This window comes from Pithys albifrons, chromosome 3, assembly GCF_047495875.1.
Source record: "Pithys albifrons albifrons isolate INPA30051 chromosome 3, PitAlb_v1, whole genome shotgun sequence".
Taxonomy (NCBI): domain Eukaryota; kingdom Metazoa; phylum Chordata; class Aves; order Passeriformes; family Thamnophilidae; genus Pithys; species Pithys albifrons.
The window spans coordinates 66,883,368-66,898,481 of record NC_092460.1 but is presented as its reverse complement, the minus strand read 5'-3'; the positions used below and the strand labels follow the sequence as shown (position 1 = coordinate 66,898,481).

Below are 15,114 nucleotides of genomic sequence, written 5' to 3'. Positions count from 1 at the left end.
TCCTATCTACATAAAACCATCACAAGGAGGACAGCCACCACAGCACAGGTAGCACCTATGCTGGCCCATTGATGAAAGAGAGGACACTCCAGTGGCTTCCCAGGACTGCTGCTCCTTCTGTGCAGAGGAGGCTTAGGCAGTGCAGAAGAGCTTATTCCCAAAGGCATGACTCCCATTGTGTTACATCATGCTCTGTCATTTCCTCCCAAAACAGTGGTTCAGATCAGCCAGCAGCACTGGGACTAGCACAGTCATGCTGTTTATCAAATACAAAGCATCTTCTGCTATCTCATATATAATATAACTGTCACATACGTACGTAGCATTTGAAAAGCTTCACAATCAGACCCTTGCCAGCTTTTCCATACTAAAAGGATTCAGCATACGATCTCTTTCTTTTTATATCTGATACCTGGGGCTAGAATGCAGCATGAATTCAGATTTCCAGCATTTGCACCTACCATTTTGGTTCTCCAAACTTTGTTTGAAAAGCTACACTGAATGCTTTCAAAACCAAATCTGAACCAGTAAGATCACAGAGAAATAGATTTCAATGTGCTCGTTGGCACAGACATCACAAAAGGAGCAGCTGAAGAGAGGCCAAGAACAAAACCTTAATGTAGTTCATGATTCAAGGAGGTGGTATTAGATGAGCAAATGCTTCTGCAATATGCTGAATCCACTAGCAACTTCAAATCAGACAGACAGTCCCCATGGATTCACATCCCAAAACCTACATTTACAGGAAGACTATTCCCCTTTGCAGGAAAGGCTTACCAAGAATAAAATCCCTTGTAATGAAAACCAGGAGAGAGAATAAATTACCATAAATTCTTTGCATTTCAGCTGCTTGATAATAACGTATGAGCGCGTGCCGCACAAGAACATTCCTGGATATCCCAATGACACCCTGATTGCAAACAAGGAGGAAGGAGCTTTAATGCAATCACGTTCTCTCTCTTTCACTTACAAAATCCATGGTTACTGTTCTTCCTATTTAAGACAAAGTTGATCTTGAAATAGGTTGGATTTTGTTGATCTTAACACTTAATTAAAATAAAAAAACCTTAACAGTGCATACATGTCTTCCCCTTCACATTTGCAGGAAAAGATGAGATCCATTTCATAAAATATGTAGCAGGTATGTTTTCCAGAAAATTCTCATAAGGAAGGAGGATTAGCTATCATTTTCCAAGTCTTTATGAAGTTTATGGAGTGAGTGCAATTTTATTTATCTTTTGCTAGCTAAGCCCATAATACTAAAATACTGATTCTCAGACTTGGGCTTATAATGAAATCTCAATCAAGAAAATATCTGAAATATAGTTACCAATCTGCTTAAGAAAATTAGTAGAAAACTGTAACAATAAAGAGGATCTGAAAATTCTTTCAGCTAACCATAAATCACTCAAATGCCGGAAAACACAGTTTCAAACAGGTTACCAAGCCCCATCTCTTCTGGTATGCATATACGAAAACATCACCATGGGACAGACTGAGGGACTTATGGGGAACCATCATAAATATAGGGCAGCTTCACTCTTTTCCAGCATCATCCCTCTGCTATTGCTTTTTCATGGTAACACGGATGGTAGAATTTTCTGTGAAAAGATCACAGGAAATGTCACTTACTTCATTACTCTAAGACTAATTATGATTAAATAGAGGGGGGGAGCTCATTACAGCATTTTTTCGGCTCCTGAGTAATTCCTGAGCAATACCAAAAGGAGAGAAACTTCTCATGCAGTGAATGAGCATTTGAGTGGATGTATGGTGGTACTGAGTGATACCTTCAGAGGGATAATACACTGGAAATGTTAACTTTGATCACAATTTCTTCTAAGACAGCTGTCCCTAATATTTTATCAGTGTCAAGACCATAAAAGTTTAAAATTACAACAAGCAGAAAACCACACACAAACAGACCAGTTTTTCATTTGTAATGGTGTTCAGCTATCAGGCTCCAAACTTTCACTAAACATAGAATTAGCAAAACCAAAAAAACTCCACGAGCTAATATATTTTTCCTGTTTACATGCCTGTCTTTTATTTATCCTCAGTATAACCAGCTATAAAATCCTCTAATCAAGGTGCTGTCAAAGTAGTTTCAAAGTTTCCTATAGACACTTGGTGTCCCACAGATACATATAAAGAACTGGGTTATTTGGTTTTTTTTTTGCTACTCAGAGGATCACTTAAGCCCCTGAAAAACTGAAAAAATTGCCTCAGCAAGTTGACCTGGAGTTCTCAAGCTTCACCGCATATACAGACACAACATGCAAATCCCTTCAAAAAGGTACATAGTCCATGTAGCTAATGCCCACTCAGGAAGTCCAACTTCCCCTACTGTCCAATGGCAGAAATCAGGAAAAGGTTTGGAAGTCTCTTCCCTGTTCTGATAGGGAACGAGGAAAAAGAAATATCCTGGGTTCACTACTGCCTTTGTGATCTCCTCTACCCAGTTACCTATTTGTAAAAGTAGCAGCACTTCTTTTGACAGTCAGGTAAAAAACCCCCACCAAGCCACACAGTACACCATAACAACACAGCAGGTCTGAAATATGCATTGGAAGTCAAACTGACTTGTTTGGTACTGTTAACAAACATTTGACTTAGGGCTACAGTGAGATCTGAAATCCTGAAGATAGCTGCAAAACTCAGTACTGGGCAAACCACATCCCAGCCCAACCACTCCAAGCTCTCAGTCTGGGTAAACTGTGAGGATGTGAATCCCAAGAAAAATAAAGGCAGAGTTTATACTCGCATTTCTGTAGGGACTAAGTGAAAACTAGATGAAGGTTTTCTGTTACAGTGGACAAAGGAGATCTCCACACTGTGCCACTGCCACAGATGCAACAAAGAGAAGTCAGTCTTACCCCCTGGGGCTGAAGTTGCTACCTCGGTGCAGCTGTCAGCCAGCATAGAGCAGCTGCTGTTCAGTATCACACAGCATATGCGCATCAGAAGTGGCTCTCAGGCTTGTGTTTGCAGGAACTGCTGCCGCTGGTGGTTTGGTGGCCTTGCCTGAACCATCCTGACAAGGTCCATCACTGCAGTGTTGAAGAGGAAACTATTATTCTTCTACAAAGGGAGCTCAAGTGCTTCCTAAGGCATAACCTAGCTTTCACACTTACTCCTGCCAGCATTTGGAAGGGCTCCTGCTGCCTTGGAAGCTCCATAACATTGAGTAAAAGTGGCTGTTGGGCACATTTACCATTGTGTTACACAGCTCCAGCGTGAAAACACAGAGACATAAAATGTAACTAGACAATCTTCTGGACTGATGTACTTCCCACAGAATTCCCTCACCAACACTGCACTTTCCTGCCTTTTTTTAAGTATTAAAACAAAGTCTAAAACAGTATCCCTGCTTTATCTGTTCCTTCACATTCTTTGAGAAAACAGCTATTAATTAGAAGGTTTATGTCTGTCTCTTTTTGAAGAATGCAATTTCTTTTTACTTTAAAGCTTTGGGGTTTTTTTGTCCAATTAAAAAACCCCTGCTCATATTATGTATTTGCTCAGGCTGTCAGGTTTTCTCTCAATTACTAACCAATTCCTTTCAGCCCAATGAAACAACAACTGTGGTAAATTTATGCTCAGTTTCAGCAATATGGAGTCCTGACCCACAGGTGCTATAACAACATATTCAGAAATTTATGTACATAAGTATGTCACTAAAGGAAAAAAGACATAACCCTATTACTGGAAAGCTTAAAATACTCAAAGGTGCCCTCCTTTTGACCACTGAGGAGAAGGCAATGATATATCAACTTAAGGCTCATAACATGGTACAAGATTTCATCTTCGTTATTCATCACTGGCTGGTGATACAGTTGAGGACAACATGCCCACAGTACCATTGCAAAGTTGCACTTCTCTCTGAGAGGTCACAACATATGCTGGATGTCCAGAAAAAAATAGCAAAACTAAATTCCAGACACAATTTCTTCTGCCAGACAGAACTGTCAAATTCTAGTTCATTAAAAGTATAAATGTTTCTGGGAGAGCACTGTGGATTTAAACTGTATTTTATTGGTGACATTTACCAATGCACTATGGTAATGCAGTCACTTGAATAGCTGGTATTTCTTTGCTTAACATCTTTCTCTATTCACTGTTGAGAAACTAATGCAGAATAAGCCTGTCAGATGAGACACTATTTCCAGTAACATGTTTTCCCTCACGAAACTATGTCTAGTGTTTGCCTTTTCACAATCAATCCAATCTGGAGCAATTTTTCTGCCCCAGTACACTTTCACGGAAGTCTCCTTTTCTTCTAAAAACATCACTCCCAACAGCATTAATAAAAACTTAGAGGAGCAGTTCAAGGGATAAGATAGAGAGGCTACAGTAGAAACTTACATAATACTTTCCTTTTTTTTCTGTAATAGCAACTTTCTGGGCTGAAGTTTTCTTTTAACTTTGGCCCAGTGCTGAATATGTTGAGATAGTGCCTTAAAAGGTTCCTAAATATTACAGGAGTGATTCTTCAAAGCAAACACTCAAAAGAAGAATGGAGGCAAAAAGGCTGAGCATCTCTAAAAGTTCATACCCTTACAAGATGCCAACAGAATCCTGGTTTGTATCAGAAATTGTGTGGTCAGCAGGACTAAAGCAGTCCTCCTGTACTCAGCACTGTACTTGTTGAGGCTGCACCTCAAATCCTACGTTCAGTTTTGGGCCCCTCACAACAAGACAGACCTTGAGGAACTGGAGCGTGTCCTGAGAAGGCAATAAAGCTGGTGGAAGGTCTGGAACACAAGTCTAACAAGGAGCAGCTCAAGGAGCTGGGGTTGTTTAGTCTGGAGAAAAGGAGGCTCAAGGAAGACCTTAATCACTTTCTACAATTAACTGAAATTAGACAGGTTGGTCTCTTATCCCAGGTAACAAGCGATAGGACAAGAGGATTTGACAATCCTCAAATTGTGCCAGGGGAGGTTTAGATTCCTCCCTGGAGGTATTTAAAAGATGTGTCACTTAGGGACATGTTTTAGGTGGTGGACTTGGCAGTGTTGGGTTAATGGTTGCACTCGATGGTCTTCAAGAGTTCTTTTCCAACCTAAATGATCCTAAATGATTCTAAGAGTGAGGAAATGATAGTGCTCATGGTAACACTGTGGTAAATTAGTTCGATGATGCAGAAGGTTTAATTTATATTACTATTAAATGTATAAATTTTTAATATGAAACTTTTCCCCTTGAAGAAAAAAAAAGTTCTGAACCAGTCTCTTGCTTGCAAATTGCCCAAACTTGGCCCTTTGGGACAGGCTCCAACCAAGGCAGTCCTCCCTGCATGCCTCCCTCACCAGCCACCTCCTCAGGGCAGCAAATCTCCTGTGGGGAATGCAGGTAGGGCAGCAGAAATGAGTTTCCCTTTTGTCGATTTACTGACAGCTGCCTGGAGAGGTGTTGTAAGAGAGAGACTCGCCTGACTAGGGGCCATGCCTACAGCAACACTTTCCCATGGTAGAAACACATAAGCAGCACCACAGTGGCAAAGAATGAAATGCAGATGGGGCACTACTCACCAGTCATATTGGGAGGCAGATTAAGCTGCAGAAATGCAGATAGGCTCTCACCCCTATTGCACAGTGTATCTCGGATTTAGCAGATCCCCAGACTAAGTATGTATAAAGCACATGAGCGTATGAGTCTGTTCTTCATGTGAGTAACTAAAGTCCATTTCCACTTGGAGCCTTAGCTTGCAATACATTCCTAAAACATCTACGTAAGTACTACTGTGTAATTGTAGACTTCAGCTTTATATGGGATAAAAATTTTTCATTAAATGACCATTTTTAGCTCCTACTGTTTAACTCTGGGCATCCTGGGTCCCTGTTTCTCCTCACATCATGTGTGCCTTTCCAGCGCAAGCCACATCTGCTTCACCTCCAGCTTCTCTCCCATCCCCCTCATCCCTCATTTCTCTTCCCCATTGTCCTCTTCTCCATTTGCTCTGCAGAGCTCCCAGCAGTGCTATATCTCCTGCTGCCACTGCTCATTCCTCCAGCTGAAGTTCAGCTCTCCTTCACCTGCTACTGCAGTACCCCAGAGCACTGGGGAACATGAACACCACTGGTTGACTGCAAAGGCCTGCAACATGCAGGCCTGCAACATGCAAAGGCCTTCTCTCCTACCCCATGCAACCCTTGTCCTTTCCATGCTTCCTCAGGCTTCACCTCCATTCATGTAATTCTGTGGAATTAAGACACTTCAAATTAATCAAAACTCCCATAGGCACCAGATAGGCACAGACAGAGAGCAAATTTGGTTGTAAAGAAAAACCCAGCACTCTTCATGAGAAGCCAAGAATGGGCATAGGGCTTTGCAGACTAGCAAAATTTGCAATGTCTGTCCCATTGTACCTGATACATGCTTCTGCCTAGTGCTTGGCTCCAGCCTGCCTCACACGTTCTGTGCTGCTCTGCGATGCTCACCCCCATTGGGTTACTGGGGTATTTTATTGATTTGAAGCAGGAATGACACTGAAGATAAACTCATGAAGCATTTGCAAAGCACTTCTATCCTGCAGCAATGCAGATACTTGCAAGGATGTTGGTGCAACACCCTACCCACGAGCAAGTCTGGGGTTTCATTATTTACAGCTCAAATGTCTTGCCTGCATTCATATTAAAACTGGCACCCTTATCAATAAACCGTTTTCCTAAAATATCTTCAACCTCTAATATTCAGAGAGCCTACAAACTGACACATAATAATCTCTTTTTTTTTCCTTAGAATACTTTTGAGAGGAGAGAAGCATAGCTATTCCCATCAGGCCACTAGGGACAAAGCACAAAGTCCCTAACACTTGCTGAATTCTTGTGTAAGAAGTTCAGCAGGAATCAGCCAAAAACAACTGCAAATCTGCATGTGCCAGGACTTCTTACATGTGCTATACTTCCTACATTTTACATGTGTAACTGGTATCAGAGCTGCCATATCAGCTATCAATATCTGATAGATAAGGGAAAGCTAATGGCCTCTTATCATTTCTTTATATGACTGCAGCTTTCTCTTCACACCTTACAGGTGCCTGCATGTAATTATATCTGTTTATTAAACCAAATACAATTTCTCTGCAGAACTCTAGTCACACACACGTTCTCAGACCATGAGGGCTGCAGCAGTGCTCCTAGTTTAAGTAGTACGTGCTTGATTTGAGAAGTATCTTTATGTCTTTCTTTTCTGTCAAAGCTTCACCAGATTGGTTAGAATGCTGCTGTACTTCAGATCATCCTGAATAATTAATAAAGAGTTTGCCAGTTCTTGAATATGTTAGCAGTGAAGAAATATTGCTTGAACTTGTGAACTGTGATCAGCTTGCAGCAGAAGAGAAAATCCTTTCTCCTCCTTTCATCACTTCTTACAACATTAAGTTCAAAGAATTCTTTTGAATAAAAATACAATATTGCAAACTAATAATGCTCATCAAATAAGTCTGCCTCTTTTGTTCTACACATACTCAGTGCTGGACAGCCTAAGGAGCAATTACAGAAGGAACATTGTAACAAAAATTCATCTCTCTCCCTTTCCTTCAGCAATCATAATTCAGCCATTTACAATTTCAAAGGAACCTTAAAACAATATTGGCCAAAGGCATTCTTAAGTGCAAAAAAAAAAGTCAGCACTGGTGAAAAATCTAGAAGGTAAAAAGTCATGCAGTGTCTTCTCTGCTCTCTCATAGGGTTTGTAGGCTTCAGTAACTGCTCCTAACTAGTGATGAACAAACAGGAGTAAGGAGGCCAGGGTTGTCCCCCAGACTACCACGGAGTGACACAGGCAGGTCACATCCACTCTTTGCCTTCATTTTCTTACCTGACAAACAGTCTCTCAACATAATATTTTTTTAAACAAAACAAAAAAATCCAAGTACCAAGAAATGGTTTTTGTTTTGTTGTTGTTTGTTCATTTTTAATTGTATTTACTACATTACAAGCAGTCAGAGCAATGTCAAAACTTCCCTTGCTGACAGATGCCCACAGCTCTCCCCTGAGGACTCTCTCCTGCCTTCTCAGGAAGTACACTCCACTCGCTGAGGAAGGGCTGCAATGCTGCAGATGGCCCTGAGGTTCCTGCATGTTAGCGGAAAAGAAAGCTTCCAGATCTGGCTTCTACTCTTTATTCTTTTGCTGCAGTTTGTTTACTAAATTAGAAGAAACACAGAAGTCACTTTCAGAAATGTAATGCAAAAAGCTTAGAGATGTGAACATCTTGGATAAACAGGTGCTCAGTATGAAAAACCTCAACGCATATTTCTAAAACCCCAACTGAATGCACAAAGCCAACAAATCCATACTGACTGCCTATTTATAGAACTTACCAGACACTTAAAGAGTTTTCTTAATGTTCAGAACTAATTTTAGAAAGACAAGGCACCAACCTGTGTTCCTAAGTCCTTACGGATATTGTTACTTGTAATTTTTACTTCATTCCAAGCAAGCTGTTGCTTCAATTCTAGTACTGTAAACTTGTATTCTTATAAACAACTTATTGGCAAAAAGAGACCGCATAATTAGAATTACTATTAAAATAATATACCAGCTGCTTACTTGCTGTCACAATCATGGAGGATTCTCTGGAACACTGGCAAGTTTGAAATAAGATACTATACAGCCTCAGTGTCAATTCCTTAGCATAATTTTAATTTCATGCTATAAAAGAAAACCTCTGGGTTTGTTTATGTTGTCGTTGGTTGTGCACAAAGCAAGGTATAATCTACATCCAGCTACATTCAGAATTCATTCTTTAATGCTTTAGGCCCCTAACCAATTTTTACATAACTGATCATCTTGTAAAATGGAGTGCACCATCCAAGCTTGCTTTATCTCACTGTATTGAAAACATACTAGGAGCATAAAAATATATGTCTGCAGAAAGGATCTGTATGAGCAGAAGGTGATAAATCATCCTGAAGATATGCTATAAAGCTTTGATGGGTGAAAGCCATACCACTCAGCTCCTCGTGCTATGCCCTGTGTAACTACAGTTGACATCTTTATCAGAGTGCTCCTATCCTGTTTCCATTATAATAAAATCCAGAATAACTTCACTGCATATGTTAAAATTTGCACTCCTGTCTCTAACAAAGAGCCCCATTTTTGTAAGTAACTTTATACTACAGACACAGCTTCCTAAAAGTCCTGTTCTTCAGGTTAATAAAGGAAAAAACCCAAACATGTCCATACATAAATTAACCACAGTCAAGGCTTTGCAATGCACTGCTTGAAACGCAATTTACAAACTATAAAGTGGTTAATTTAGCTGTAAAACTTGACCAGCTTACACATTTCAGCAACTTTTCACTATTGTATACTACATATGTATATTGTTCACTGTTGTACTTAACACAGTAATTGCAAATTGTACAATTTTTATTTAGCATGTGATTAACACAGGCTTTTTGGTACACACAGCATACTGCTCAATGTCCTAGGTCTTACAGGAATAAACTTGGGGAAAAGAACCCAACTCGTATTTCACCACTGCAAAATAAAATCATCCTACAATACAAGCAGCTGTATGAAGAGCAGATTTTACAACTGGTTGATTTTACAACTTCAAATATGGCCTTTTCTTATATTCAGTTGGTCCAAACATAAGTAACCATTCTCTAAGCCTAGTACTTCCCATGGTGATAACTGCAAAACCAGCTATTACTTCAGATTCTTGATGTAGATTTTGACTTTGTTCTTTGGGGATAGAAAATACATAAAAAATTAAAATAATATATAAAAATTAAACCCCCCTCTTCTCAGTGCAAATTTTAGAAGCTAATACACCTTTGCTCTTTTCAGAACCCCTTAACTACTTTCAACATTGGTTAAAATTTATATAACACACATATATATCCAAAAAGATACAAATAATTGCAACTAAAAAGAGACTGAGCCAGCAATATTTCAGCTCAAAGTTAAAGCATGAGAAATTTATTCATGAAAGAAATCAGGTAACTACAGCATAAAGTCCCATCTACCATAAACATTTTAACAGCCATTAAAAATTGTATAACTGAAAAATATATAAACAACACACTGGTGTAGAAACAAAACATCAGTATAGAAAACAGGAATGATTTTGGTTCTTAACTAGATAGACTAGATCTAAATTCAAATCATGTCTCAGCACCTATGAGAAAACAATCTCACACAGCATCGTTCTTGCAAATTGCATCATCAAATAACATAATACTTTTCTTCTATGGTTGCTCATTAATGGACACAAATACAAAGCTTTGACTGAGCTTGGTGACATGTGATCTCATTACTGAAAACATATTGACCTCCAAAATAAAGACTCACAAAACTGAAGTGCAATACACATTAAGGGAACTAATCTCATAGTATTTTAAATTTCTTGCATGAGTAATTATTGTGCACTTCTTGTTTGCCACATATTTTGCCTTAAGAGGAGGTGGTTGATACAGTGGAAATACAGAAGACTTGGTGTGCAGCAGCCTCAGCAGACACAGTACCCAGGCACTGGCCCTGGTACCCAGAGAGGCAATACAGTATGGAAAGGGTGTATAGGCAGGGGCACCAGTGAAGGAGGACCAAGAGGCAGGAAGATTGGACTAGAAGATATTTGAAGGTCCCTTTCAAACCAAATCCTTTTGTCATTCTATGACTGTGCTTGTCTCCTATGAATAGCATAAGTTTAAGGGTAGAGAACAGAGAAGGAGACTAATGTTCTCATCTGAAGACAACCCCGGAGGTGAGGACAAGAGGTAAGGGTTGTCCACTGCAAGGTCTGACCCACAACTATGGGAAAGAAGAGCAGCAGTGGGTCATTGAATGCATTTTGGAGAGCATGCCCACAGTTATATGTTATTTCTGCCTTGAAACTAGTTTAGAACACTTCCAGATTCTCCTGCCAGAGATTTTTAAATTACAAACTAAGCACGCAAAGAGATACAGTTCTCCTTTTTGTTTTGAAAGGTTAAAATGAAGCATAGGAAGAGAGGAGTGCAATTGTAAAATACAATACTGCCTGAACATCTCCCTGATGGAGAGAATTGCTTTTGGAGAGTCTCTAGTTGCCCAGATGACACATTTCTGTTTACATCCTTATCTAAAAGAAATGAAGCTATAAGCTTACTTTGCCAAGACAGGCATGAAAAATGACATAACATAAAGTAAGAAGAGCAGATATTTCCACTTGGTGATGTACAGTTACCTTCATGTCATTTATTAAAAACGCAAGACACTAATCAACTGTGCAGCATACCTCTATCTTTTCATGGTAGGGCAAGAAAAACAGTAAAGAAATTATTTCGGGGAACTGTAAAAAGGTACTGTATTAGTGCAGAAGAAAAAGACCCTAGCAGAGACAGGTTAGGGGCAAGTACTAAAAGAAAGGAAAACTGCTTTTGGAGCAAAGGAACTCAATGAATGCACTAAACCACATGACTAGCAAGTTACAAGGGAAGGAGATCTTTACAGCTGATGCAACAGCAGGAGATTACCAGATGTTGGCAAGAATCCTCTCCACACTAACAAAGTAAAGGTCCATCCCTGCCCTCAGCTAGCCTGTGCTGAGCAGTCCACAACTGGTGTCTGAGATGCAAATGCCAAGGCCATAGAACCCAGAGAATTAGCTAAAACAACAAAGGTTTTACTCAAAATGGTGGAAATTCAGGAACCTGTCAATTAGGACAATAACTCCAGTTCAGCATGCATATGGCTTACAGGAGAATATATGAACACAACTCTTTTTTAGTCAACTGTTAATACTAGAGAAAAGCATAAGGCACACTAATGCAAAAAATCAATAGTATCATGCCAGTTCCTATTGGGAGGGAGTGGGAGGAGAGAGGAGTCTCAAAGGAAGTTAAGATTATTTCAAATGAGAAAAAACCCTAGCCTGAGCTCTGTTGAATGATGGATGTGTGAAAGAATTAAGATGGCTATGATGTATAAGATTATTGATTATTCCCAGGGAAACTGTATTTAAGTGGAGCAACAACTCTCATCAGTGAGAGACTAAATTAGTGTCCAGATCTGTCTTACAAAGACATCAGCTAACAAAAAGGTTGCCCTACTCACACCAGAAAAAGAGAAAACGCTGACTTTCAACCTGATAAATGTGTAATAGAGTTACCAGAATAGACACATTTTACACGTACGAGAAAAACAGACATTACCCAGCATAGATTTGACAGAGAAGGAAATCTACAGAGGAGAGGATGATTAATAAATATTTAAGTTCATGTATTTTGAACAACGTGGCCCCATACAGCAATCTAAGAAAGAGGAAAATGCATTATATAAGTTTCATTGCAGTATTCTTCCCTTTTTCCATTACTGACCTCATTGTATTAGCATGTTACCCTTTCATGCTGCAAAATAAAATACTAATTGATTTTGAGCTACCCTGACTAATAATCAAAGATTCCTGATTTTTCAAGCTAGGATGATAAAAACAGTTTCCTTCACATACAGATGTATATCCAGCTGCACAGTAATGGCCTTTAAATATTTTACAGTCCTCAAGATAAAAAACAGAAGCTTCTTACTTGCAGACATACAATGCTACTACAATGTTGGAAGTTTCCACCAAAAAAATTGAGCCAAAATCCCAAATCAAACCTTTCTACACAGATAAAGAAAAAAAATACCAAGCACAACAGATTTTTTTTAAGTTATTTTTAGAAAATAAGGTGTGTTCATTCCTGAAAAGGAAAGGTGTCCTAGACAGGTTTTCGTATATCTGCTTTAACAATCACACATGACTCAGAGTAAGATGCAAGTAGTATTTTAAAGTTCTGAGCAGTAAAACCAGAGACTACAAAGATTTGCAGCAACATAAAATGCACACTGCTCTAACAGGCAAATTAACTTCACAAGTGTGACATGAGAGTGCAGACCTGAAAAAACACACACTACTATCCATACTTCATCACATGCAACAGCCATTGGCATGTAAAGCACAGACAAAAATAGCTCACAAAGGACAGGAAACAACAGAAACTCAGCCTGGTCTTGCATAGCACTGTCAGTTGTTCTCAGTAAGGCAGAGCATGCACTGACCCAGGAGGGACCTCTCTGAGCGGTTACCAGAAACACAATGCAATTACAGCCCACAATAACTTTAGCACTTCACTTAGGGGAAAAAATCCTCCTTTTAGCAATTAATAAAATTTAAAAAGAAAAAAAAAACAACACCCAAAACGGGAACCTGTCTTGCTAGCAGGAGCACAGCCTGGGACATGTAAGGATGTTAACTGAAAGAGCCCCTATACCTTTCTGTATCAGGAGTTCTTTGTTGCCTGGCAGTAAATTGGAAGGACGGTCATATTTAAAAGTAAAAACACCAGGCTGTGTCTCTGGAAGGATGCAAAGGAGCCCCTGAATAAGTAAAGAAGGAAAGCACGTTACCTTTAGCAAGTCTCCTCAGGATCTGACAGCGGCATTTAAAAGAGACAGCTATCATTCTGGCTGCCTGCCTCCCCTGGCAAAGCGCGCTCGGGGCTCTGCTCGGGTGAATGCAGCAGCAGCCTGTGAATTCTTCCTTCCACACATACCAGGCGAAAGGTAGCCCCGGCGGGGAGTGACAAAGCTTAATTCCTCTTGGCTGATGCAGAGATCAGCTCCATGTCATCCAGCAAAGCTGTGTCATTCACTACTACCGCCTTCACCACCACCTGCATGAGGAGATGAAGGGCTTACAAAGCTGTATTTCCTAAAAAGCTAGAAAGCATCCAACTGCATGCATGGATGTGGATATTAGAGGGAGTCGCTGCCCAGCCTCTCGCATTCCCTGACCCTGCAGGGAGTGATGGTTGCTGTGCCAGGCAAAGGGCCCCCCATGTTTCAGTAAGACGTGGTGGTTTTGCTCCTCTTTCCTCACATCTTTCTTTTCCCTTACTGTTCCCTCTGGATAAATAGGGCAAAACCACCAATAATCCTACTTCTGCGGAAGAAGGACCCTATTTCAAATGGAAAATATTCTAATCAATATTTACTCTTACAGATCTGTTAGGAAGAAGAAAGGAAAAAGCCTGACTTGATAATCGGGAAAGCTTTTTGACAATCATAGACAAGTATATTACAGCCATTGAAGCACAGACCACAGGGGGAGGGAGAGAGCTGGAGGGAAGTGATGGATTGTTGTGTGTGGGCAGGACCGCCAAGCATTTGATCACATCAAAATAAAATGATGCTGCACAGAAAACACACAACGAATCAGGTTTTCTCCCCTCACTAGAGAGCAGATTTTAGTGCACCTGAAAAATTCATTTGGCCAAACATCGCACCATTTATAAGGTATCTTAACTCACCAGGAGCTTTATGTCCTCTCATGCCTTTTCAGACAGCAAATTAATCTGCTTTCACAATTCATTCAAAAAATTAGGAAGTAAAGCACAACACTTAAACAAGAGCTCCATCCCACCTTTATAGAGCCAAAAAATTACTAATGGACAAAACTCCACACCCATTCTCAAAGCCAAGAAAATAAATCAAAGTAAGCTATACAGAGTTTGTCATGTCAAATCTGTGCACAAATCTCACATTCTGCATCAGATACTCCCCTTTAGAACAACCAATAATGATTTCTTGCTTAAGATTTATGCTTATTTTAAACTGTCTTCATATATTCTGTCCAATTCATGTGCTTTGATTGCAAAGTTGCTTGGTTTCTCTTCTGCCATCTTTTATCCATTGCTATATTTAATGCATGGTCCAGTATCATGGTGCACATCACATCTTCTACTGTCATCCACTTAAAGCCTGGAGGAGGCATGGACAGCTTTCACACTCTGCGCCTTTTCTCTCTCCCTGCCTGCTCCACACTGCATCAAAGGTCCACGCTTCCCATATTCCAACTCCTTATTACAGTGATTATTTTTCCTTTTTTTTTTATTGGTTAGAGCAACCACCATATTTCAAAGGGCAAGGTGAAATATTCCATTTGCACAATTGCAATTGCCCAGACAGACAGACCTGGTGAAAACTGATTTTATTTAATTGTCATTAAACCCAGATGGGGTAATGGCGTCATCTGTTTGCCAATGTTGTATTGCTTCTTGTAGCTGCCGTTATACCAGACAGCGATAAAACACAACCAGGAGAAAAGCAGTTGCACCTGAACCTAGAGACTGATGGCTCCAGC

The 15,114-nt window shown here is 39.9% G+C and overlaps 1 protein-coding gene across 7 annotated transcripts in view; it reads right to left on the bottom strand.

Moving 5' to 3' along the window:
- The window catches only part of GRIP1 (glutamate receptor interacting protein 1), a 333,638-nt gene that overhangs the window by 156,209 nt on the left and 162,315 nt on the right, over positions 1-15,114 (bottom strand). Inside the window, exon 1 of one of the 7 annotated variants that reach the window (XM_071552270.1) lies at positions 13,380-13,465. The exons of the other annotated variants lie outside the window; for them this stretch is intronic. Coding sequence (XP_071408371.1) covers positions 13,380-13,434 — 55 coding nt within the window. The 5' untranslated portion in view covers positions 13,435-13,465. Of the gene's footprint in view, positions 1-13,379; positions 13,466-15,114 lie in introns of those variants that run through there. 7 annotated transcript variants of the gene reach the window in all.